A 27,235-nucleotide genomic window follows, 5' to 3' on the forward strand; every position below is an offset into this window, starting at 1 on the left:
CAGTATTGATTCCAGTTTTTGTGTCTACATTTTAGAAAGGATGTTGGAAAATTGGAAAGTGTTCAGAAAAGAGTTACAGGAATGATTTCAGGTCTGGAAAACATCCTTTGTAGTGAATGACTAATGAAACTCCATCTACTTACTTTTTCCAAGGGAAGTTTTTCCATGACTTTGTCATAGCCTACAAGTTGCTACATGGGGAAGAGTCTTCTGATAGATTAAATCTTGCAGAAAACGACATTAAAAGATCGAAAGTTAAAGCTATGCAAAAGCTAAATGAGAAACAAGGCAGAGACTGGTAATCCTGATGGCAATGAGATTTTCACATGTGGTGGAATCACCATTACTGGGGGTCTTTTTTAACCAAGCTAAATATCCAACTAACAGGGACATCCTAGTTCAAGTAGGCTTATTGTCCACAGGCAGACATTACTTAGTGAAGTTCACTGCCTATATTACAGAGGAGGCAAAACTAGATAAATATAATAATAGCAAAATTGAAAGACAGAGATTTATCTTATTAACCTCAATTAACCCTCTCTGTATAATTTCCTTTTCCAATGATCCCTGTGAAAAATGTGACAACAGTCAGGCTTCTGGAGCGCTGCGCTTGCAGCATCTCATGCTGCAACCAGCTTTGTCTCATTATTTCCTTGGTACTCTGTCTCTAGCTGTTCTCTTGCATTTCAGACTCAGAAAGCAAGGATTCCTGGGCTGTAAACCAGCTGTACCTTCTGTACAGCTTCTCATGCAACTATGCTCTGATCCAGGGCTCCGGGAATTAGGGTTGGTGAGGGCTATTGGAGCAGCTAAATAACAGCTAAATAACCTTTTGAATGGCTATTTCAAAAATATCAGCATTCTTTCAAATATTATGGCATTTAAAATAGCATGTTATGATCACCTGTGATGACCAAGAGTTCATTTACTCACTGAATTTTAAAATACAAGATCAATACAATCTAGGAAAAAAACCCACCAACTTAAAACCACAAATGGAATATTGTTTTTTTCTACTTTCAAGAGTAAAATTCTAATTTTGATTTATTTCTGAGAGCTGAGATTCATATTAGCTGAATGCATTTGGAGGCATGAGAGGCACTCAGCTTTCTGGCACCCTAGCTACAGTAGTTGTGTAAGGACATGATTAATTCATTAATAAAGCATAGCTTGGCAATGGGTAACACTGAAAATATTGCATATTAAAAGCACCAAGCTTTTCACATGCTGCACTGAGAAGCCTCTGCCCATGTGCCAGAGCAAACACCAAAACAAGAGGTGGCTGCAACCAAAATAGAGGGTAAAATTATAAATAAATTATTCTTCACATTCACTTCAGAAGAGCTCTCAGGCTCTGTGCTAAAGGCAGGGGGCAGAGGGTAGAGCATTTGTGTAATAATAACAGCTTTGGCTAACAAAAAAGCAACTCCAGCAAAAATTGCTGAGAAGAGTTGAAATCCTTCCTGCTGAGTAGAAGGAAAACAGCACCTACTGGAAACAGTGGGATTTGGGGAGGGCCAGAACAATTTACACTGGCATTCAGTAGTTAACATTAAGCACATAAGGTCACTTATTAACAACACATAGGTTTTAACAACTGCTGACTGCAGGGAGGTGTGTTGCTCGTATGACTGCATCATCCCTCCCCTCCTCCTCTCCAAAGCATGATCAAAGAGCAGAGATTCCAAATGGTGAAGCAATTTTTTTCCAACGGGAGCATCTGGGTCATTGGCACGTTTCACCGCGCGTTACGCCGCAGCTCAGGAATTGCATCCAGGTCTGCCACATGGTTGGGCTGGTGATGGACAGGCCAAGCTGCTCCAGCTTCCCAGCTGCTCGGCCCTTCCACTCATTATCCTGCCTCCAGCGCTAATGCCCTTGCAGCAATTTGTGAAGGGGTCCTCCACAAGCACCACGTGAGCTCCCTGCGCCCAGAGGGCTGCGGTGGGGAAAAGAAAATGGATGTCTGCTCTCTTCCATATCTCATTTGTTTTGCATACATTTGCATGCTGGCCATAGACCCATTCACATCACAGATCCCATTTGTCAGTTGCAGATGATTTGCCAGTCAGAGCTGGCGGGTGTGCGTGTGTGTGGAGGGAAATCCGAGATTCTAGACTGTGCAATATAAATCCCAAAAAGAGAAATTAAAAAAAAAAATATTAAAATAAGGCAGTAGCCACAATTGTGCGAGTGTGAATGAAGGGCACAAAGAATCTCTGCACCTTTTAAGACGGCTGGAGGCACATGAGGATAAATTCAGGAGGGGGTGGGAGGAGACCACAGGCACAAGCCATTTCTGAACACTGATTACATGGGTAAATTGTTTGTTCCAGTGTATCACAAAGAGAAGGAGCATTATTTTTCATGCCACAGCTGTTTTGAATAAGAATAGGAATAAACTTAACCATCCTCCTCATGTTACTTACCACTAATTATGGCATATATTTACATCTATAAAACAGTGAAATTTTGGGGACATAATTTAATGCCCCTTTATTGTGTAGATTCCTTTATTTCCATCCCACATTTGAATTTCAAAAATGTTTAGGACTTCAAAGCATCTTTAAAAGCTTGCCCTAATTATAATATGCATTACTTTCTAAAACTCCTAGTTTGCATTGCAGATTCCTACAAATAGAGGCATTCATTTTAAACATCAGTTAATATCATCCATGCATCTTCAGATGAGTTTGGGTCTTTATTTCAGAGTTGCACTGAGCTCTGACTAAGCTTTCCTCAGCTTGAAGAATAGTTCAAGCTACTGCAACCATTCAAAATTAAGCCAGTGTATCAGATTAGTAAAAAGCCTGACAGCTCACTATTAATTTGTATCAGCTGTTTTTTTTTCCTTCTGCCACTAGTTAGAAAACATCCCTCCTCCTTTCAGATATATTTGCTTCCCATAACTGCTCCTCCAGCAGAAGTCAGAGTTTAGGCTTGGCACAGAGTGTCTGGCAATGCCAGAGACACAAAACCCGTGGCCACATTATTGCAAGGTGGGTTTACACCAGCACTAAGGACCCCAAGAGAGGCACAGACCCACTGCATGATACTGTAGGTTATGCAGAGAAGTCAAGCCAAAAGAGAATCTCTGTCTCAGGATCACTAGCTAAACCAGAAGGATTTTGTCCAGGGGACAGGAACACACTGCACTGCTGAATTAATGTCAAAGGTGGTCCTAGTGGTGAAAAGCATTTGCCAGATGAACTAGCTCTAGACAGGAGCAAGCGACAGAACTAGCAAAGCTAACAGGGGCATAAAGGGAGATAATGTGTTGTGCCTTCCTGAAGCAATTTCCTTGCCAGAGTCAATGGAGATGTATGTGCTTGTAATAGAAAAGTAAAAAGGAAGGTATTGGAGATATGCCTGAGAGATATTGGATTCAAAAGGGAGGTGGGGTGAGTGGGACAAACACACTGCCAACTTTCTGCAAGAGAAAGTGGAGACCCAGGTGTGGCAGAGTGCTGGGCAGTCACCACCAGGGACCAAGAAGGCAAGGCCAGCAATGTTTTAGGCAGACATTTTGGGGTAAAGTTGGAGGTGTGATCTATAATTTAGTTCTAATTATTTGAGGAGGCCCAAGTGTATTATTTAGTATTAGATAATTGAAGAGCAGTAGTGAGTAGTCAGCAGGGATAGCATTAGATATCAATATGAGTAAAACTTCAACCAATAAAAGAAATTGCTAGAGGCAACATGTGTTGACTTAGCTTTTAGACAGGTTAATCAGAACTTCAAAGACCTGAGCACTTTGGGGCTTTTCTCAAGTCACAAAAAGAGTTCAAGTACAAACTCATCAGCAGGTATGTTGACCTTACTCAGATTAAGGTTAGATGATATGAATCATAACTGATTGTTTTATGTAGATTTGGCTCATTTTGTTAATGACTAAGGTAACAGAAGCAGGATTGTGCACTCAACCTGCACCCAGGGAAAGGTTCCATCTGCAGATATTCTGCCACCTTGTTGGAATTCCTCATCAGTATTCTAGCAACTAACTTTTACATTTATCTGAAAGTCTTTATTTTTTTTAATTTTTTATCTCTGTAATCTCCAGTTTCATATCATTGTCACACAAATTTCCTGTGCCATATCATTACTATGTTGTCCCTTATTTATTCATTGTACTCAGTGCAAAACATACCAAGTAAAGATCCTTCTATTACTGTAAAAGCCTGTCTCTGGGGTGACTTCCTTGAACTCTCTGGTTCCCTGTGGCTACCTGGGAATAAATAGCAGAAAAGAGTTTCTACATTCAAGGTCCAAGATAAGGACCTGGAAATCACTTTGCAGGGCTGTAAGTTTGGTTGTTTGAGGTGCTGTAAAAGGAGAAGCCTCTTCCTTATACCTCCTGCACTGTTAGGCAGGAAGAGGTGCAGAAGTGTGATGTCCACATGTGTTACTGGGACTGAGGCTGGAAGCTCATCTATTCCCAGCATCAGGCTGTATTTCACAGGAGATAGAATCTGTACAAACCCATAAACCTCTGCAAAGCAAAGCAACACTTTGCTTTGTACTCCATACCTGTGATGCTTTGCAAAGTCAACTCCACAATTACCAAATGTCTTCTTGCAAGATCTCAGACCTTTCCCTCCCAGTTTTAGTCATCAAACCTTCTCTATTGCAGGGAAAACCACACTGCTGAGAAGCCTCAAGCAGAACTAGATGGGAAAGAGCAAGAGGAGTACTCTTTCCAGCTACCAGAGCTAAGCCACTTTCTGCCTCAGTCATCCTCAAAGCAAGTGCTTGTCTCTGGTATTCCAGTTTCCTATCCTTCCTTTCCACACTAGATTTAATGCCTAGACAAAATACCCATTTTTCTGCCTCCAGCAACATGCTGACTTCTCTTTAAATGTGTTTACAGGCTCACCGTCCCTTCTGGCATCAAATCCTCACCTTCACTTTCAAGCTTCCACATGCCACGACACCTGCCTGCTTTCCTTCCCCGAGTTCCCTCGACTCCTTTCACTCATAGTCCCTGGTTTTCTTCTGCTGATTCTCCTTGCAGTGCTTTTTTGTACTTTTTTGCCCAACACAAACTCATAATCTTCCTTTACTCACATTAAAATCAAATTCCATCAAAATATGGACTGTCACAGGACACTGATTCTGGGGTGCACTTAGTAGTTACAGCGCTGAGCAGACTACTGATGGCTAAATGATGATAAAGGGAGAACACAACAGAAAGGATGAGATGGGGGAAACAGTTATAGAAAGGGTGAGAGAGACTATTGTGAGGAAGCAATAAGACCACAACATGAACAGAACCTAGAAAAAGTTGAACTTTCAGAGTAGGAGAAGGTAGCGGGTAATAAGGAGAGAGTGGATAATGATTCAGAAGTGGATACTGAATTTAGAAAAGAAGAACAAGAATACAAAAGTTAATCTATTTTCATATTAATAAACTTGAAGTTATTAATAGGGTCCAAAAGATTGTCTGCAACCTTTGCCAGCTTTACACTGGTAATATAGGACTGTTTAGAACAGTTTCTCAACACTCCCTATAAAAACAGGAACAATGTCCTTTTTTTCTGAAGAAATGTCCTATTGGTGTGAAATAAATTAAAGCTAGTGAGCTGACAGTTTAGGATATAATTCTCACAACTAATTACACAGTCATCTTCTGTTTTTTCTATCCATATTTCTAGCTGAGGAGCACTGGTGTGAAGTTTATTCCTAGAAGGGCGTTCATTGTGACTCTTGCTACACCCAAACACTGCCCCTGGCACCTTCCCGCTGCCTCATTCACCCAATAAGACAGAAAATCCACTGACGTGTTTTAAGGTCATGGTTCAGCAAGCCATTCTCACCATATTTTAAATGTAGAACGCAGAAGGATGTTAGCACTGTATGTTTTTTTTTAATCTCTACATTAAAACAACACAAAATTGCATTAAAAGACCATTATGTTGGAAGGCACAGTGAGGTTAGGAAATGTTGAATTGAAGTTGCCTGCACATCTTGACTGCTGAACTGCATCATGATACAATCTTTAGCTACACGACTGCACACTCACCCTCTGAGCACCCATTTCATTGTCACTATTTGGTGTAGCCAAGTCCCTATTTCCTGCAAGCCACTTAAAACAAGCTGAACACAGAATTACCAATTTTGCAAAGGTTTTCCTCATGGCATTATCTCGATACTTTAAAAACAGGCATGAGTTTGATTTCTTAGTGACCACCTGAGGTGGAGGGACAGTATCACCCCCATGTTATAGCTGGGGAACTGAGGCAAGAGTGTTAGAGATGTGTGTGGCTCATAGGAGATCAAGCAGAGAAGGCTGGCACTTGAGTTTTCGAAGTCATGGGTACAACACAGACCTTAGTGATCCAAAGGAGATCTCTACTACCTTTAGATGCAACTTTGAACATTAAGCACACCCAAGAAAGCAGAACACACACTACACATGCATGAATGACCCTATCACAAACCCCTGCTGCTTCTGTGTCGAATATAAAGTCTGAGGCTTGTCATGCTCTGCGGGAACTGCAAACAGGCAAGTGAGGTGACACTCATTTTGCCCGCAGGTTTCACAAGCATAATATATTATGGAAAGTGATGGGTGAGGTGATGGTCCTCAGTTCAAGCCCAAATTTTGCAAAGAAATGTATTTAGTGGTCACAGGCCCTTGACCTCCAAGCTCTATTCCTCTGCAGCCAGATTTCTTCTGCCTTTACACTTGTCCTGTTCTCACCTCTCACATATCTGCCTCTGCTGTGTGCCTGCAGCCTTATGTTTGCCCACAAGCTCCTTATCCCAAATTTTCCCTCTTCCCTCTGCCTTCCTCTTTCTGACCTTACATTCTCACCTGCCTTTTACAGGCTTCTAGTACCTGCTGTGTTTCAGCTCCCAGTTCTCTGCTTTCTCCTGTTCCTGGGCTCTTTGCTCAGACAGCCCTCAAATGTTCGGTTTACAGCTCCCAAGCCCAGCTTTAAGCCCCATGAATTACTCGATGGATTTCTTCTGCAGTCCAGCACAGTTCCTGCTCGGTGGTTTATCCCTTCTACACCCACATTTTAGAAGAGAGTTTCCCTCATTCCCAGTTTCCAGTTCCAAATCTGGTGCGACAGAAACTCTTGGCAAGATATGGTCTGGGATATGTACAAGGTGGAGAGTATTTCAGGTCACACAGATAAACTTTAATTGAAAGCAATAAACACCAGGAAATCTGATAATAAGTGGTGATTCCAGATCAATCTTTTCTAGTTTCAGCATCAACTTGTCCACCCTGTAATCAGACCCTGAGTATGGCCCTTCACCTCTGTTTTAAAGGACAAATTTTAAATGTGTAGATGATAACCATTGCTATGAAAAGGAGTATTGCACAAAAAAACACCACAACAAAGAAATGAAAAAGCTTTGGTGTAAGCATAAGGTCCAGCCTGGAGATTTGATGATCCTTTTGGATGAACCTGTAGCATCACTAACATGAGATTTTGTACACAAAGTAAGAAAAGTCTGCTCTATTAATGAAATGTATCAAAACTAGATCAATTTACAACATCTCAGCCTTCCACTCAAATTCTTTTTCCACTCTTGCTCACTGCCGATAAGAACAGATATAACTTTTGGAGCAGAGTCCCACAGCTGACTAACAACAAGGCAAGGGGAAAGCAGATGTGCTCTGGCAACAAAACAATGTTTAAGAAAAACCCCAGAACACTCCCTGGCTCACAGTCATCCTGCTGCACACTGGGTTCAAATCCTGCTTGGTCCTATCTGCATAAGTGCGGACTGATTGTAGGACTGATAGTTGTACTATTTGCATTTGGCAGGAGTTCAACCTTTTCCGAACCACCACAAAGCAGTCTCCATGCCTGTGCTCCCCCGTTTTTCCTTGGACCACTAGATGGCAGCTCCCCATTTGCAACAGAGGGCTCTGGGGCTCTCCTTACCTGTTGGCTCCTGCCCAGCAGCTGTGTCAAGCACAGCTGGGGCAGGCATCTGCCTTTGCATGTTCCCTGCAACACAGACTTCTTGTGGAGCTGTCAACAAGAGTGGCTCTGGGCCAGCGTCCTACCTGGAGGATATACAGCTTCGCACTTCTAAATAACGACAGAAGAAATTTCCACAAGCAACCCGAAGGGTGCTAAATACTGAACACAGGCCTTATCAACAAGAGAGGTTCTCCATTGCCACGTCTTACTCACCCAGAATTTTACGAGGAAGAAGGCGTTTTGGGGCCCCTTCCCAAACAGTTCCTTTAGACCGCCCTTCTTTTCAGGAAATTTGTCATAGATCTGACGAATGTCCACCGATTCAAGCAACGGGTCACTGTAAGAATGGTTAGCGTGTCCAATGTGTACGAAGAGGTGTTTATTGTACTGCAAGAAAGGAAGAGGAAAATCAGTACTGTACGAAAAGAACAGAGGTTTATTAAGGCACAGGTCTGCGTGTGCTCCTGTAGAGGGTAGCGCGCTTGGATGGATTAAATGACTCCCACATTACTCCTGGGACTAGGATTTTCTGCAGTATGACTTCCATGAACAGCTTAGTGATTGCGTTGGAGCCCCTTGTGAGCAAGGGTCAACACAAAAAAACCTGTGTCCCTACTGCCAACCAGAAAACATGGTCATCTTCAAGGGAGTAATTTACACTGCAAGACCCAGCAGCAGCACAGGGATAAAGAGCCCTTGGCAGAGTACAGCAAGATGCATATGCTCACCAGGAAAGCCTATTTGTGCCTCTTTGAACTATGCCTTTTAATGTCACGTGTCCTCAGAGCCTGAACTTCAGCTAGTGCCACACAGCCCACACATATACACCTCCTGTTTGTCTATTAAAAAACCTCAGACTCTATCAATAGCATGTCCTAATGTCCCTTAACTAAAAGAGATAGAAGGGATTGTCTTTTAACTCCAGAATGACAATAAAGAGAAGGCCAGTTACTCTGTGTTGCTGTTACTATAGAAGTGGTTCTCATTGTTTGTCCTCCAGTATTTTGACCCATGTAGTATTAAAGAGCCAAACTTTCACCACCTCCCTCAGGAGCTAGCTTAGCTCTACAGATGACCACGTCTGCCAAAAGACGTTCAAGCTTCAATTTCCTATTTCTTAACTTCATTCCATCGCACCTCATTATAATCACGGGAATCACCTCAGCAACCTCTTTCTGCCTGGGGGAAATCCTTGGCCCTATGAAGTCCACAGCAGCCCCTAATGAGTCCAATATGGCCTTTGAGGGACTGCTGTTTCTGCAGGACGAGAGCAACTTCCAGCACCTGAAATGAAAGCGGAAGGACAAGCCCAAAGACCCTCCACTATTCCAGCAGCAGCTCACAATGTTGTCTGAGCAGCCTGAAAGAGCTAGAGAGTGACAGGATTAAACACTGGAGTTTTTAACCATGCAGATCACAAAACCTTTTGCTAACTCAATTAAAGGAAAGCTGATATGCAGTCAATGAACACGAGGAAACCCTGTCATATTGAACAGATGCTGTCTATAAGGGGCAATTCCCAAAAGCTAAGCACAAATAAAATATTTAAAACCCCAAAGCAGACCTCATTTAAGCTCTTTTGTTTACAATATACCTGAAGAATGAACAAATTGAAATGACAAATCTAAATTAATCAGACATCCACTCAGAGCCTTCCTTGGGTGTAAGTGGAGTTTTCCCTAACAGATGTCCAAAACTCTGGGGAAAAGGAAATGGACTGGCTAGATTTCTGCACTTAGGAAATTAAACTGAAATCTATTTTAAAATAATCTAGCACAGCAAAATATGAATTTAGAATCAGAGAACACTCATCTGGGTATAGGGCCAAAAGTGAAATATGTTCCATGCTTTTTCAGGCTTGTACTTCTTTTTTTAATTTTGTGGAAGGAAAAAGGAAAGTGTAACACTTTATTAAGTTGTTTGCACAAGCAAATCCAAGTCTGAGAGCACTGGTTCCATGGATTTTCCTTGCAGCCCTCTTTCAAAATAATGCTACCCCAGCTTCTTCTGTGCACAAGTGGAAAACTTGCCCAGCCTTTAGTTAGTGCATGTTGAGCCCAAAAGAGGCAGAGCTGATCCAAAGAGGCTGTTTCTGTGTTGAAGAGGAAAACACGCATGGCGGAGAAATAAGTGGGTGGTGGGGAACCCAATGCATGTGAGCAGGAGTGACTGTGCCCAAGACTGGTGCCAGCGAGCCCTCCCCCAGCGCTGGCCGGGCCTGCACACCGATCATTTATTTACACACAATGCAGGAAACCACTGCCCTGCTTGGCAGCCATGAGTGATGACCAGAACAGCGTCTACGGTCAGATTTAGCATGTTGTTTTGCACAGAAGTGGACTAAGGAGACATTTCCACATGACACAACAAAAAATGCAAAAATAACATGAGAAAGCACCACGGCTTCAGCTTCTGGTTGTTGGCTTTTTTGACACTGTTGCCACATATTTAGCTTGCAGTACTACGGGTAAATAACTGAAGGTCATGCTGAACATCTCTTACGTATCTTCCTGCCAACTGAAAAACTCAGATCTCAGTAAAATGTATCAGCACCCTATACCCCTGGGAACTGCCAAGAATGCAATAAAGGGACTCTGGAAACCTGCTCCTGTTGCTTTCCTAAGCTACCAGGGTGGAAGTGCAGGAGGACAGACGGGGCATGGGCCAGGTCACCAAAAGTGGCTACAAGATTAGGTGAGCATCTCTATTTTTGAAGCAGAATGATGAGAACACCCCAGCAGAGGTAAGCACTTCGGCCTCCTCTGAAAAATGAAACTAAAATATCTCCCTTCCCCCAGCACTCCTGTAGCCTTCCTAGGAGTGTCCAGCAGTTGTGCATTGCCTGGGGATGTGCCCCAAAGAATCTCTCTGCTCTCTCTTGTCCAGATAAGGGCTTGAAAATCCATCCCCACCATTAGTGACCATTAATATTATTTATTTTGGGATTTTCCTCTTAGTCCTCTCTGCTGGACTTGTTCCACATTGTACAAATGACCGCATTTTTATAGGAATAAAACTGAGGGCTAACACCTTCCTGTGCCAAGGAAAGTGTCCTCCCCAAAAGCGGGGGTCTCTCTCCCAGGCCCAAAGGTGGCTGTGGAGTGAAGGAGGAAGGGAGATTTGCATTTTACAGTCTGGCAACTGCAAATTCCCAAGACAATTCACACTCTGTACCTTACTCTGCAAACCAGGAAAATATACATATTGGTCAGTATCCAAACTTCAGTTAAAGCAAACACATTTATAGGAACATGAAATCTTATAACTGTTTAAATATAAAAGCAATGTTCAAGGCAGCTGTAAAGCTACCACAGTTGTCTGCAGAGCTCGCCAAAGGACCAGATGCTACTGCAGCAAAATTTCTGAGTGGTACAGCAGGACAGATGGTATGACATCACCTGACAACATTCTTAGGACAGAAATGTTTATTTTGATATTGCAATGTGTGATTGTTTTCTCCTTATGTTGTTGCAATTCCTATGCTAAGTACAATCATTACTAACCTAATTAGATATGGCATATTTCTATGAACAAGTGATAACAGAATATTTGAGGCAGGGTAAATGGATACTGAAATGATCCCTTTTAAATACATATTCCACAACTGGAATTTATGCATAGATAAAAGCAAAGAAGCTAAGTTTTATGCCTGTATATCAGTAGTGTCTGAAAAGCTTAAAAACATCCTCATTATATTGAGGATTCACTGTTAATTTAGATTGAGTATTCCAGAGTTACTGAAATACATTAGGTGCTGAGGAATTTACTTACACTACAGCATTAAAAGGATTTGCATCCAGCACTGGGATAATAATGTGCTTTAAATGCTGTAAACCATCATAGGTCAAATCCTGTATTTTCTGAGGATAAAAACTACATAAAAACACAAAGAACACTTTCAGCTACGTCTTCAGCATCTGCATTACACAACATGCCCTGGAGATGGCCGCCTCTTACTGAGCTCCTTCCCTTAAAAAATATTCTAAGTATCCAAAGAATGCAGTAAAGCCATGAAATATGACTGTTGTCAAGTAAGACCACAAGAAAAATTATAATCCACTTAGGAATTTCAAAGAACCAAGACAAATTGCCAATGGCAGGGGATGCAAGCATTTAAGCTGGTGCAGAACAAAGACAAATCACCTACATTTGTTTTATCAGCCAGCATATGTATTTGTAACAGCTCCTCACCAATTTTGCACTTATAATCTGAGGCAACAGTCTTTCCGGTCCATGAAATGCAGGGTAGCAAATTGCTACAGCTCTCTCTGCCACCTTCCTGTGCTTCCCCACACCTGTGGAGCCAACACCAAGCCTTAACAAGCTTGTATAGGACCAAATTTTTCATTAAACAGTAGTGGCCAAGATGCAGATGGCAGGGAAGACAACTGTCTTAAGCTCATGGTGCAGGCAAAATGGGCACATGAAGCTACTGGGGAACCTGCTGCCTATCTGCTCCTGCCCATTGGGGCAGCTTCTTGGCTCTGTTTGGACCCAAATATATTCTGTGCTGAAGGTCACAAGGACTGCCACCACAGCTCAGAGGGACAGGTGAGTGGGAGGCAGGTGGGGCAGCCTGAGCTTTCACTGAAAGGAGAGAAAACAGCACTGCTCAAGTGCCTGTCACTGTGCAGTGATTCCCTCTGTATCTCCAGAGACCAGTCCAATCCATGTTTTCAAAATGTCCCTCTGCTTGTGCAGCAGCTGTGCTTTTGGAGGAAAAAGGAGCCAGGTGAGCTGGACTGATTCAGAAACAAGCACTAGTATATCAGCAGTCTGTGTGTGGCTCTAACCTGTTCCCCTTCCCAGCCTCAGCTCTGCTGTCTCACTCTATCTTGTAAATCTGACACTCTTTAATTTCCTGCTGATGTAAGAAAATCACTTTGTCTGCCAACAATTCTTCTTATTTCTATCAAAACACTAGTAACTGAATATTTCATTCCTGTTGCTGTTGTCCTTCACTGAAGCAGATTGGGAGTTATATTTATAACATTTTAATGCTATAACTGGAGCCTGTACCAACTCCTGTTATTAAGGTTTTAACACTTTCATGTGAAATGTTAATAGAACTTTCTGTGCTTCTATGCTATGACTCAACTGCAAGGTCAACCTAGTTTTTTAAGGACCACCAGCCATTCTTACTCCTGCTTAGATCTGCTCAGGGACTGAATCAGGAATATGAAGTAAAAGGACATCTTTGGCTACTTCATGGTTGCAGAAATCAGGAGGCAGGTGATGAGGCAGAAACCTGCAGAAGAGGCAGGGCAGTTCACAGCCCTGACACATTAAGTTGCCCAGCACTTCACAGCTACTCTCACAGGAATGCCAGCATGAAACTGGGACTTGCTGGTTGCGCAAGGTGCTCACACAACATTTTCATCAGCTTTCCTGCCTGTCTCATTCTAGGCCCTGTGGTCCCAATTCCAGAAGTGCTGAGTGCTCAGATGGGAAAATTATGCCTGAATATAGGAAGCTCTCAATAATGCTAAGTATTCTGCAAAATCAGGCTCATGACATATCAAATTGGACCCTCAAAATCAGTGGTCCATTCATTCTTTTGCACCTGAACTTCTTGGTTTGTCAAATGTGAGTAATAATGCTCCTTCATCTAAAAGATGACTGCACTAATACATCTGTGAAATGCAAATGGAGGGAATTAATTCCGTTTGGAGGAGAAGTTAGACAGAGCACAGCGAGCAGGGCATGGGGCCACACATTTCAACAACAGAAGAAAACAAACTACTGAATAGTTGCTTATCAAAGAAGGGCCATCTACATATGCACTGAATGAAGCAGGAACAAATAAACACGTGAGCATGTAATTAACCACTGCACTCTAGAGCAGACGCATGAGGATATTTCCCAACTTCTGAGAGCCTGACTTTGCAGTCCAGCTAAGCAATGCAGGAGTGGGGGAAGCTGCACTGGAACAAGATGGGAAAAAGCAGGGCAGAGGCAGAGCCAGGCAGGCAGCCCCCTGGGGAGAGGGCAGATGCTTGGGGTTCAGCACACAGGCGGAGCTGGCAGCATGGAGGAGATGCACAGCCACAGCCCACCGCGCTGCTAACGTCAGCCTGACCCACTCATCCCCCCATGCCTCCTCCCCCCCAGGACCAGCACAGGGCTGTGCAAGGCTGTGGGAGGCAGAGGGCCCCCCACTGTGATGACCCCCCTGATTTTACAGCTCTCCTGGGCCCACTGCAGGGGCTGCGTGCCCGGGCTCTGCTCCAGCTACCCCACAACCTCCCTCCGTCACTGCTTCCCTCCTCTGATTCCATGTGCCCCTGGTCAGACCCGGTGCCTGCCCCGTGGAAGGTCAGGTAGCCACCCCTGCCCTGGCTTGTTTTCAGCGGCCGGGCAGAGGGGGCAGCTACGGGGGCAGCCACAGGAGCAGCCACGGGAGCAGCCGCCGGTCGCTGCTGGCGCCGGCCACCCTCTGCAGTTATGCAAAAGTAGCACTTTCAATTTTTCTGGGAAATTTCCAGCAGCAGCAGGTTTTAAGAAAAGAGAAAGGAGAGCGTGCATGAAGGCAGTGGCAAGCGAGCACAATCAGGCCTTGGTGGCCTTTCCAACCCGTCCTCAGCACTTATCCCAGGCCAACTTCAAGGAAATAAATCGTGCACTCTGCTGCGTTTCACCTCCCTTGACGAACCCGTGTCCTGACCCTACAACTGGGCTGGGGGAGCTGGCCCAGGCTGCCCAACATATCTCTCTATGGTCCCCAGGGAATGGGGTCCAGGAGGTCTGCTGTGACACCCTGGTTTCAAGATTGGAGCCTGTGTCAATGCTGGACCCTCTTAAAGTGGTTTCTTGGCCCTTCTAACTACAGACACCTGAATATGAACATTTTACAGAGTATGACATTTGCGTCCCAGGGCTTACACACATCTCTCCTGCACTGCTAAATAAATGACCCTTCCATTTAGTTAAACTTTTTCTGAAGCTAGATTAAAATGACCTTAAAACCTGAGTCTACCACTTCAAGACATTCATCCAAACATGCGTTTGCTTCCTTGTCCTTTCACATCACAATGATGCTCAACCAAGGGCTTCCTGACATCTGAAATGTTGAGCTGCTTTTTACACTACTTACAGGGAATACAGAAAGAATAAGCAATTCTTCTAATGATGGATATCATTCAAAGACAGAGGGCTTCTTTTGAAAAGATCTCATTTATTTTTCATCACTTAGGTGGTTTGATTAACTTTGTTGAATTTTACTGCACTTGGCTAACGATGGCAGGCTGGTTTTATGGCCCTTGAGCAATTGCTTTCGCTTTCTGGTTCTCAGGCACAATTCTCCCTAGGCTCACAAAGCCCTTTTACAACAACAATAAAACCTGAATTAAAACATAAAAATATTTTATTTCTTCACCACTGTTGAAAATACATTCTGAAATTTGTACCTAACACAACCTGATAGTTTGGATAGGTGGATTAATACTGAAAATGCCCATCAGTCATGTCCTTTATAGTCAGTCCTATGTAGATATTTTAGATATAAAGCTGTCTGAAGTGCTTGCAGACAAAATTGATGTGGCAGCAAGAGTGAGAAACCTCAAAGAGGAAGAGAAGAAAGGGCTCTTTTTGTTGGGTGGTATATATAATTATATACATATACTGTAATAATGGAATTACTATCATTTCAGTGTTACAGTCTTTGAATTTTATAGCTACTTGTGCAACAGTCAATTGCTTAGATTCCTTTTAATTTGCTTGCATACTCATTTTTTATTTGTTAGGGAGCATAGGATTACTTGGTTTAAGCATTTGTCCTGAAATTTCACAGAACCACTACAGTAAAAATCAAAAGCCTCCATTAAGGAAAACCTGTCTTGAAAGCAACAGATGGGTACATAAACTTGTTAACCTGTTGAGTATATAGTTATATAAGGTAGGCAATAATTAAAGGTAACTAAAACACTGATGCTTGGACCTACAAGGGCAGCTTCTATGTACCATAAGAAACTGTACTTGAGCACAATATGCTACAAAAGGAAAATAGAGCTTGACATTTGTAAACTGAATTGAATTTCATGTAAAAGGAGGAGTAATTTTACCCATCCTAGCTGCAGAGTCAGTATTCCAAGATTTTGCAACTGTGCTATCTTATGTCTCTCCCAGACATCTTCTGCCACGCAGAGTTACAGTGAAGGTTGCTTATTGTTTCCTTTCTATAATTTTTTCTTTCGTAAATGGAACAATTTTGTGGCTAGGCAATGGAAAAAAGTCAACAGCCCTCCACAAGTGACAGGACTCTGTGGAGCACATTTCTGACCCACCAGAATGCCCACTCTAAATTAATATAACTGCCTGACATTGAGGGGCTTTTGTATTTTTAAACATCAATTGCCGTTGGAAGAACCCCAGAAATGTTTAAGGCCCCTCTCCTGCAAAGAATTCCCTGTGGGTGAACCTTTGTGTCCATGCACAGCCCCATTGAAGTTGCTGGGAGTCACCATGGGCAGACAGACCTAAATTTCTAATTGCTGTACAGGAACACAGACTGCAAGGGGCCTCCCAGGATCACTGAGTCCTGGCCCCAGGTGCTATGTCAAATAAGCCTTTTTCAATAAACTTCCAGGTTATATTTTAAGGTGGAATTGGTCTGTTTTCCTCCACTACTGTGAGGCTTTCAGTCCTGTTTTTGGGTTGGGAGGGAGGAAGCAATCTTATTTTTTAAATAAACTGTTGGAAAAAATAAATAATTGTTCAAAATAATACCTCATGCCATTTTCTGTAAAAAGTCAGAAGTGTAATGAACATATACCTATCTTTTTTTTGGAAGATATGTGAGAACTTACATGGCTTTCATGTAGCAGCACATACATATACTCATTTCTGAGGTCAGCAAAGGCACAAAGTTGTACAGGAGATGCTGCAACAGCAGCACATGCTTACAAGACTTAATAAGCACATTGTGCCAAACACACATCTTGCCTGGCTTGCTGAGTTTGCTATATAAAAAGCAGTAAAACCCCATCCTTTCTATGCTGCACAAACTGTATCTGCAATAAAATGTCGTACCAACATGAAGACAGATGTACAAAACCACAGGCAAAATTCGTATTTTCTTCAATAGCACTAACTGAGGCTGGGGATTGACTCTCATCTCCAAGAACTTTTGCTGCTTGCTGGGAAAGTCTGTGGACTGGGGACAGGGAAGGCTGGCAGGAGGCAGGGGCCCTCAGAGCCATCCCTTCAGACAGTGCACCAGCACCACTGCCCAATGCCTGTCCAACAAGTGCCTTCTGTGTTTGCCCTGGGATGCTGCCTTGAGGTTTTTTCTGTGCCCTTGCTTAAGATCCAAAGAACCAAATTTACTTCATTTGATCTAGAAAACACTTCCCCTTCTCCTCTCTCCCCTTTCCTAGGCAGTAGCCATGACACACTGCCCACAGGGTCTCATACCCTGGCTCCCCATGGTGCCTGCCCAGCAGGTCCAGGCTGTCCCCACGCAGCCCTCGCACAGCACTGCTCACTGTGCTTGCACTATGGGTGTAAAAAGTGTTCTAAACTGGAATTAATGCACTACTGGAAATTGACTTTTCTTCATGTCTCATTTTTGCAATGTTACAGCACGTTACTGTTTTTTAAAAAAGTCTGGGTCGTTTCATACTCTTGTTTCCCTAGTAAACCTCCTGAATAAATGCTCTGCATTTAAGAAGTAGGTTTCTCAGCAGCATGCTCACAAGCTGGGACAAGCTCTGGTGGGCCTTGCTGCACCCTCAGGAATTCCAAATAATATTAGTTTGCTCCAGAAAAAGCTTTACAGTACTTAGGGGGCCATCCTGGGTAACTGAGTTTCTGTTCAGGCCTCCACTCTTTCTCTGCCATGCAAGTGGACGTGTTGAATTCCCCAGAGCCTGCACCTGTCTGAAAAACGAGAGCCCCGACACGTCCCCAAGCTGCTGGCCCACACACTCTGCTAAAGCACAGCCAGCCCTGAGCCACAGCAGAGCAGGTCCCATGGGGCTCCTCCCGCTGCCAAAGCAGCACCTTCTCCTCACTTCCCATCTGTCAGTCATGTTGCAAATATATTCACATCACTCAGCTGGTTTTATGTTGCAGACACCAGTGGTGTGATGGGCAATCACATCCTGTCTGCTGTGAGTGTGCTTGGTTTGAGGGAGATTTTTCTTAGAGGGAAAGAGACAAAAGTTTCTTAGTTGCTGAACTCCCATTCACTCTCTTTTATGTAAAGCCATGCAGGTACATAGAAGCTCTACACCATATAAGTCCATGGGTTTAGCAAATAGTTTTGTGTTGTAAAAACCTATGGAAAATGGATTGTTAGATGGTTTACTGGCAAAACAGTATAGAAAAATACACTGAAATGCCATCTCATTCCCATAGAGCACTGCAATGCTGAGCATTACATGGCCACATCCTGTTTTCTTGAAAACCTCAAGGCACACATGTAACATCCTGGTGTGCATCAATCTGGGTTTTGTAGAGCCCATAAATCAGGAGGACACGTTACATGGGGTCAGCGAGCCAAAGACTCTGAATGCTGCATGTCAATAAGGCTGCCTGATGAGACAACCTGGATGTTGCTGTTTCTGCATCAGAGTCCTGCACCTGAGAAGGAACTACAAAATGCCCCAGTACAGGCTAGGAGGCGATCTGCTAGCGAGCAGCTCCGTGGAGAAGGGCCATGGAGTCCTGGTAGAAAACAAGTTATCCATGGGACAACAATGTGCCCTTGTAGCCAAGAAGGCAAATGGTATCTTGGGGTGCATTAAGAGGAGTGTCTCCAGCAGATCGAGGGAGGTTCTCCTCCCCCTCTACTTCGCCCTGATGAGACCTCACTTGGAGTATGACTCCAATTCTGGGCTCCCCAGTTCAAGAGGGATAGGGATCTACTTGAGAGAGTCCAATGGAGGGCTACAAGGATGATGAAGGGACTGGAACACCTGCCTTATGAGGAAATGCTGAGAGACCTGGGGCTTTTCAATCTAAAGCGGAGAAGACTGAGGGAGGATCTAATTAATGTCTATAAATACATGAGGGCTGGGCATCAAGAAGGCAGGGACAACCTCTTTTCACTTGTGCCCTGTGATAGGATGAGGAGCAATGGATTCAAACTCAAGCACAGGAAGTTCCACCTCAAAATGAGGAAGAACTTCTTTACTGTGAGGGTTACAGAGCACTGGAACAGGCTCCTGGGAGAGGTTGTGGAGTCTCCTTCATGGGAGACTTTAAAGATCTCTTTGGATACGCCTTTCTGAGTGATCTGCCCTGGTTGTGTATGGGGTGGTATTATTATTATTATTATTATTATTATTATTATTATTATTATTATTATTATTAATAATAATAATAATAATAATAATAATAATAATAATAATATTTTGCATTTATTTATTTATTTTGAGGGCGGGTTTGTTTGGTTTTTTTTGATCCTGCTCTGGCAGGGGGGTGGGACTTGATGATCTTCTGAGTTCCTTTCCAACCCCTAATATTCTGTGATTCTGTGAAATACAAACCTCTGTCTGGAGGACACTACGATGAAGCTCTAGTTCACCAGAGCCAGGACTGCTGGGAGAGCGTGGGAATCGGGGCCACAGGAAGGCAGAGGGATCCCAGGGAAACCATTCAGCATCTAACAGTCAGGTACGTGCTGAGATAACTGTACCTGCTGCCAAACATTTCCTCTCTCAAAGTTAATTCAACCTGGCAACACTTGCCATTTAGCAAACGAACACACTGCCACGTATTTAGTATATGAATAGCTGAGATACAGGATATTTTCATTGGGATGTTTCTCCACCAGGAGCATTTCTCTGTTGTAAGGCTTCTGGGCTATGTTTCCCATCTCCATTACGCAGGGTAAACACACCCTGGATAACACCTCTGGCCTCAGCCTACAAATGCTATAGTTTTCAGTGCTGAACCATAAAGAGCAAGTGATAGCTCTGCTCTGCTCCAAGCTACTGTATTTTACCAGGAATCTGAACAAGAATGGCCTGCCTATATCAAACATTCACAACAGTATTTGTTTTTCAGACCTTATCTCAGTAGAAATTATCAGGTTTGAGCTGAAAGAAGCTCTTTGATTTATTTGTGTTGCAGTAGAAACAGTGCTGTGCTACTAACAAATGCTCATGGTAAATATATGACAAGTAATATCAAGGTTCAAGGCTAACATCACAGCCAACTTCCTAAACCATCCTCACAGTATCCTCACAGACTGGGAATCAAAACAAAACCGAACCTTCCTTGAAGAATAAGATCAAGGAAGACTGAATGATTGGACATTTAGATAGGTAAACTCAATTTCTGGGGGAAAAAAAAAGTGATACAGTTAAATGTCACATACTTAGGGAGGCTGGAAGCAAAATGGACAATCCCTGGCATTCAGAGGCTATCCCAAATGTCCAGTATTTAAAATAACAAGCCTAGTTTCTATGTAAGTCCTTACTTGTGTTTCTGTTAGGAAACAGATTAGGCTTTAACTTAAATTTTAAGTATGGTATCCTTGCCAAAAACATAATGCAATTTGGTAGAACTGTTACACTAGATCAACAGTGAGGCAGGCACCATAGTGAACCACACCTGCTTTCAGAAAGGTCTCTCACTTCTGCAAATGGGGAAAAAGAGAGCAAGAAAGGAAAACAGAGTACTCCAATGAAAGGAATATTGCACTGAGCAGCAGTGAATGCAGAAACACTGGGAGTATTCCATCAGGCTTAACCCTGGAAAGATTAGCAGGCATGAGGATAACACTTACTGATTCAGGATCCCTCTGCTGTTCAAGGAAAGCCGAGAACTCCACCAGCCTGAGCTTGGTCGTACCAATTGATCGGCCCTGCCATGCAGGGACCGAAGGGGCTGGAGCTGATGTAGGCTCAAATCCTAAAATAAAGGAACCATGTTCATAAAGAAGTTGACAATGCCCCAGTTTATATTTTCTGTATTAAATGGAATCAGGAATTATGTATGTAGCCCATGGATGGTTATATTAATTTTAGCAAATAATTACTTCAGAATGAGTTAAAATTGGACAAACACAGGAAAATATGTAGAAAAAGAGGTCCCAACCCAGCAAGATAATAATGGTGCAAATAAAAGATCTACTTCTTTGTTTCCTTTGGGCTGTAACTCACTGTAGAATTTTTTGTTTAAATTATATACTAGATTACAGGGATTTATAGAGACTTCAAGAAGACTTACAGCTGGCCCTCAGAAACTGGCAGAAAGATTCACAGGACATATGACTGCCTTGGACTGGCCTCCATTTCTGGTTCCTAATGTGCCACATGCTGCAAGTAAATCACCTCTCTTTTTGCCTATTTCTTCTGCCACTCTCAATTCCCCTCTCCTATTTAGAGTATAAGGTTTCTAAGGCAGGGACTGTCTCTTACTATGTATTTGCACATTGTGTCTTTGACTTCTTTTGGAGCTCTTAGGCAGCATAATATTACAGATAATACTAAATAATTACTGTAGAGAGCTGAATCATATCCTAAAAAGAAAAAGAAGGTTGTAAATTGATAATAAAGAGGGAATGACTTGATCTAGAGAGAGAAGAGATGTTAACCACTATCTCTAATTCACCTCAAGAGAAAGAATAAATGCTATCTCTTGCTCCTCATCATGGAAAATTAGATGAGAAGGAAATAAAGCAGTAAAGGAAGAAGGGAAAGGCAGCAGTTTGGAGGCAAAGCTGGTCTTGGGAGAGATGCAGGCACAAGGAAGGCAGGGTAGAGACACCAAAGGTTAGAAAACAAAGATAATCCTGAACTAGGTTGAGAAGCAGGGAGAGGTCATCAGTAGTGTGTGTCCAAATCCCACAATGGGAGTATGGTACCTGACTCCAACCCTCATGGTGTCATTTGGCAAGGGATATGTAAAGTCAGTTATCATCTGCAAAGAAATATTGATCTTGCCTGAAATTCGTTCTGCAGCCAACTTGGGGAAAGCAGTTGGGAAGTAGCTATTAAATGGTTTAATAATTCTGAGCAATGGAATTCAGAATAAACATTAGGTACTTATCAAAGTGGTACCGGGCAGAGCAGGACCTTCAGGAGGGGAAGGGTTCTCAACAAGCAGATGAAGAGTTGTTTTATTCTTACAGCTAAACATACATGGGTTTAGTAGAGTTTTCTGTGTCAGTTTGAAATAAATTAAGGCATATCCTCATTACAGATGGAAGTGAGATTTAGCTATTAAAAAAGAAACTATGCATCCTGCCACAAAGCATTTTCCTACAATATGGAATGCTGAGTGGAAACCATGTATCACAACTCCTTGCATATGTATTAGTACTTCCTACTTAGAATGTATTAAAAAAAAATATTAAAAAATCCCAAACCAAATTATATTCCGTCATATATAATCAGCTCATAGGACATGGGGACTGGTGCTTGGTTTGGCTAGAGGACAATGTTAGACATGGAGTAGTGGTTCTGTCCACCTCACATTCAATACACAATCCAAGTATTCTTAAAGGAGAGTCTAAATGGAAGAATTACCTGAAATGGGAGCTGTGACTGATGGCTGTATGGGATAGGCCTGCTGAACAAATGGCTTCACACTGGAGGAAAGAGTTACACAAAAATCATACACTATGCCATCCACAGTAAATTCCATTAAAGCCACATAGCATAAGAAAATACATGGTTAATGACCTTTACCCACAAACATATCTCTTCCTTGCATAGCATATTTAACAGACAGTAAAAGGTTATAGAGAGAAGGGGGGATGAGAGCTACACTGAACATCTTAAAGTGTGGAGCTCATCTGTGGTCAGTCACCCAACAGGAAGCCTGACTCCCTCGTCACAAGTGTCACAGCAAACAGGGATGGTGGTTGCTTTGGCTCCTAATAAATCCAGAGGACACTGAACTACAGGGGCAAACAGACTCATATGGACCTCAAGGCAATATGGTGGGGTGAAGCTGAAAAACAAGGCTGGGAAACATTGCTCCAGACACCATCACAGGGGCTGAAAACATAACACCTGAAGGGGGCAAAGGCTTCCTTCTCCATGTGGTGCTACCATGGCGCTGAAGGGCAGCAACCCCACTGACCGCTAATGAGCCTCATGCAATTATCTCTTGCTCTGCAGAAAAATACGTTCCCCTTGCCTCCACTATTGCTCATATATTTAGAAGAAGATGGAAATATTTGTGCTGGAAACTTACAGGCAAAACCTTACCAGCTGCTTCCTGGCATTATCATTGCATGTCACCAGGCAATGGGAGAAAAAGGAATGTGTCCATTAGGTATTCAGCTTGAGCTTTGAGGTCTGGTATCCCTTATAACTTTTTGAATGTGAGCTCACATCACTGTAAAGGCTCTTCCTTTCCCAACCACTATATTTTCCTCCTTTTTAGAAAACTCTGCAAGTTCTTGCCTCCTTGATACCCTCTGGCAGCAGAGTGCACCAGACAGCCCCACACTGCAGATAAAAGTGTATTTTAATTTTCAGACTTACTCTTGTGAGGATCCAGGCTGCCCCGTTTGAATCATGCCCGGCCAAAACTGAAAGAGGAAAAACAAATAAACAGACCCACAATTGTTTTCTTTGTTGAAAGATTTGGGGTGCCTCTGAACAAGCATGATTCCTTTTGCAAACACAAGGGAAAGCATTAATCCATTCATTCAGCCTTAGCTGTCTACTGAACATTGTTAGAGAACACAGGGATTTTTTTGGGACTCAGCTAACAACTTACCCCAGGTGCCCCAGGAAATGTAGGACGGGGAATTCCTGGCAGGCCCAGCTTGTTGTGAATAGCAGTAGCTGAGACTATCTGAGCTGATGACATTGCTGCCATGTGCTGGAGTGCTTTGTCCTTTGCTGTCTGATCCTTTAATATGACAATTACACGGAGTCTTAAAACATTTGGCACAATAAATGATGTTAAATAACTGCAGCTACAAGCACATAACTAAAAACTTAAAAAGCCACACAGAAAATGCAAAAACAGCAAACCATGCAGGAAGAAAAAATAAAAAAATACAGCACGGAGGCTAACACTCAAACTACCTCAAGGCAAAACCTCCTCTCAGACATGCATGGTAGACCTGAATTCTCACAGTCTGCTCTGCCAACACGCAGGAAGCTCTGGGAGAGTAAACTACTGCCCACTTGTTTATCTGGGCAAATTCTACTGATTTTAAATCAGGCTGGACTAAACACAGTCTGCTGCTAAGGCTCTGCCTGAAGGACAGGGAGCACTGAGATTTGAGCTCTATCATTTAGATCTAAGAGAAGTTTGCCTTTCATATGACACTGTAAAATGAGAACACAGAACTGCGACTGACTCGCAAACGAGATTTTTCTTCATGCTTACAGGTTTAGAAACATTTTGGATTCTGCTTTATGACAAGTATTTTAAAAGTTAGATGATAAAAATATAAATAATATTTTAAACTTCCAATTGTAGTATTTTACTGATTTGTAGTGTTCCCAAAGATAACAATCAGCCATAAAATTTTTGCTGTTTTCAAGCATACAAGGAACAAGTTTAGGAAAAGATGGGTTGTTATTGATTACTTGTATTAGAGCAGCACTTGGAGTCCCAGTCACTGTCAATCATGTATGATCACAGAATAGAAAAGGAAAGCCTCTTAATGCAACAGCGTTAACTAAGTGGGGATCTTAGCTCAGGTAAAATAAGTAAACAACAGACTGTTACTATGTGGGAAAGTGGGGATCTTCATCCAGAAGTACTGTATTAATAAGTGCTAATGTTTAGGTATGTGACTTAGAATGAAGGAACACAAGCAGTATTAAGCAAGGATATTTTTAATTATTTTTTTTTTTCTAGTTTTATTTTACAAGCAAAGTAGCAAGCATGCTGGCAAGAGATGCATGCTCTTCTATATGATATATGACTTTGCACATATGCTCCCTTCAAAGCTTGTATATAGTAGTACTATAGGTGAGCAGTTTCTTCCTTTGAATAGCTCCTTTAGAAACAGCACAGGCTGAAAGTACAGGAAAAGCTAGCCAAAAATTCTGCCAAGCACAGCTAAGGTACATAATACTTGGTTTAGTTAAAATACTTACCATGCTTGTTACCTGGATACAACAACAAACAGTTTATTAAAATGCTTGTGTAGAATAGCAGATTCTTAGCAAAATATGAACAAGTAGTAAGAGACAAAAGAAGAGCAGTTTGCTCAACATTAAACAGCGGGTTTAAACAAATGGATTATTTTCACCTAGGGACTGATTCATTAAAAGGAAAATAGTAATAATAATAAAAAAAAGACAAAAAACTAACAAGAAAACACTGGGGGGAAATAACCCCTGCCTCCGGGGTGAAAGCTGCGGCTACGGAATGAAGGGGATTGTTGCTGAGCTTGTTTCCCTGAGCTGTGCAAGGAGCCTCTGCGGGAATCTCTGCGGGCTGCAGCGCGGGGAGCGGCAGGTGGAGCAGGGGAGTAGCTGCTGCAGCCGCGTCCCCCCCGCGAGCGCTGCCTCCCGCACCAGCACCTGCGGGCTCACCTGCGCTGCCTCCCGCACCAGCACCTGCGGGCTCACCTGCGCTGCCTCCCACACCTGCGGGCTCACCTGCGCTGCCTCCCGCACCAGCACCTGCGGGCTCACCTGCGCTGCCTCCCGCACCAGCACCTGCGGGCTCACCTGTGCTGCCTCCCACACCTGCGGGCTCACCTGCGCTGCCTCCCGCACCAGCACCTGCGGGCTCACCTGCGCTGCCTCCCACACCTGCGGGCTCACCTGCGCTGCCTCCCGTACCAGCACCTGCGGGCTCACCTGCGCTGCCTCCCGCACCAGCACCTGCGGGCTCACCTGTGCTGCCTTCCGCACCTGCGGGCTCACCTGTGCTGCCTCCCGCACCAGCACCTGCGGGCTCACCTGCGCTGCCTCCCACACCTGTGGGCTCACCTGCGCTGCCTCCCGCACCAGCACCTGCGGGCTCACCTGCGCTGCCTCCCGCACCTGCGGGCTCACCTGCGCTGCCTCCCGCATGGCACAGCTGCACCAGGCGCCGCTTCCCGACCTGTCCCAGCCTCAGGAGCACCTTGCTGCAGTCGGCACTGCATCTACAGACCGGCTTCCGGAGGCAGAGACCTGCTGTCTGTCAGTGTGTGAACAAACTGTGGCTGTTTCTCCAACCTGGAGCTTTCCCATGTAACCATGACCAATTCACTGGGTAGGGAGCTGGAAGTCAGCTCTGGCTCTTTTGGCTACTGGCACTCACCCTTGCCGGCCCCAGGCAGGAGGTTGTGCACGGGAGGTTTTTGGTAGCATGTTTTACTGGCTGCCTTTGGATGTCTGCAGATCACTGGGCTAAAACCCACTTTTGTAGGCATATAAAAGTATCCTGAGATTCACACAGCTCTCCAAAAGTCAAGCCCTCTTCCCTCCTGGACAGAAAGAAGGACCCTTCACCATGAAAACATGAAAATGAGATGTTCTTAAGCAATATGGAGATGCTAGCCCCCCCCGACATTTCTGTTCCTGTTCTCTTTTCTGATAGGTGAGCTGACTTGGAAATGCCAAACCATGCAAATCTCCTCTGCAGTCAGCTGAATCATAACAAAAACAAACATACAAGGGATCATATCCTGTGTGTGAAATGCATGACTCAAGAGACATATGTGCCTCTGGGTCCTAGTAACCTCCAAAACTGTGTGAGTGCTGCTTTTGTTATTCTACCTTATTATTCTCCAGGACTGCTCCTGCACTCAAGCCTCCTCTTCTGCACAGCCTCCTGGCTGCAACCAGCCACACCAGTGCCACCATTTGAAGCTGCAGACAGTGCCAGTGCTCCTGCTAAGTTGTAAAACTCATACTGTTCTGCTGCTATAGTGGCCTCACTATTAGGTGGATCTAAACTAAAGGATAATTTTAAAGTAAAAGCTTTCTTAGGGATATAAAAGTTATGGAATCATAGAATGATCTGGGTTGGAGGAGACCTAAAGATCATCTAGTCCCAACCCCCCTGCCATGGACAGGGACACCTCCTATTAGACCAGGTTGCTCCAAGCCCCATCCAATCTAGTCTTGAACACTTCCATGGAGGGAGCATCCACAGCTTCTCTGGGCAACCTGTTCCAGTGTCTCGCCACCCTCACAGGAAAGATTTTCGTCCTAATATCTAATCTAAATCTACCCTCATCCAGTTTAAAGTCATTACCCCATGTCCTATCACTACATGACCTTGCAAAACATCCTTCTCCAAGTCCATATCTGGGAGCTGCATGAGCCAGGGCAATTTATATATCTGTGACAGTTTTATCTCACCTTGCTTTAGCCATCTGAACTCTCAGTCTAAGGCAGACAGCTAACCTCCTGTGCAATAAGGGAATA

General features: G+C 43.5%; 2 protein-coding genes across 11 annotated transcripts in view; both read right to left on the reverse strand.

Annotated features, from left to right (window-relative positions):
• Positions 1–27,235, reverse strand: part of TEAD1 (TEA domain transcription factor 1) — a 161,505-nt gene that overhangs the window by 10,800 nt on the left and 123,470 nt on the right. For 3 of the 4 annotated variants that reach the window (XM_051620764.1, XM_051620762.1, XM_051620760.1), the window contains 5 exons: positions 23,625–23,759; positions 23,387–23,433; positions 22,421–22,482; positions 20,677–20,801; positions 8,157–8,330 (listed from right to left, as the gene is read on the reverse strand). In XM_051620764.1, the coding sequence (XP_051476724.1) occupies positions 8,157–8,330; positions 20,677–20,801; positions 22,421–22,482; positions 23,387–23,433; positions 23,625–23,759 (543 nt within the window). Of the gene's footprint in view, positions 1–8,156; positions 8,331–20,676; positions 20,802–22,420; positions 22,483–23,386; positions 23,434–23,624; positions 23,760–24,964; positions 24,977–27,235 lie in introns of all 4 variants that reach the window. The other variant, XM_051620761.1, reaches the window with a different exon arrangement.
• On the reverse strand, positions 24,982–26,965 carry LOC127385200 (KH domain-containing protein 3-like). Of its 7 annotated transcripts, none has more exons than XM_051620772.1 (2): positions 25,832–26,965; positions 24,982–25,729 (listed from the first exon to the last, which is right to left on the reverse strand). In XM_051620772.1, the coding sequence occupies exons 1-2, from the start codon at positions 25,889–25,891 to the stop codon at positions 25,232–25,234; spliced, it is 558 nt and encodes a 185-aa protein (XP_051476732.1). In that variant the 5' UTR covers positions 25,892–26,965; the 3' UTR covers positions 24,982–25,231. The 7 variants fall into 7 exon arrangements, with proteins under 7 accessions (XP_051476732.1, XP_051476728.1, XP_051476730.1 ...); XM_051620768.1 differs by having other exon boundaries at positions 24,982–25,765; XM_051620770.1 differs by having other exon boundaries at positions 24,982–25,741; positions 25,808–26,965.

Source organism: Apus apus, chromosome 5 (genome assembly GCF_020740795.1).
Source record: "Apus apus isolate bApuApu2 chromosome 5, bApuApu2.pri.cur, whole genome shotgun sequence".
Classification (NCBI taxonomy): Eukaryota; Metazoa; Chordata; class Aves; order Apodiformes; family Apodidae; genus Apus; species Apus apus.

Coding starts and splice junctions, on each gene's coding strand:
- LOC127385200 (XM_051620766.1), bottom strand. CDS start 25,891: ATGCGGGAGGCAGCGCAGGTGAGCCCGCAGGTGCGGGAGGCAGCGCAG. Junction 25,532..25,561: donor CAGCGCAGGTGAGCCCGCAG/GTGTGGGAGGCA, acceptor GTGAGCCCGCAG/GTGCTGGTGCGGGAGGCAGC.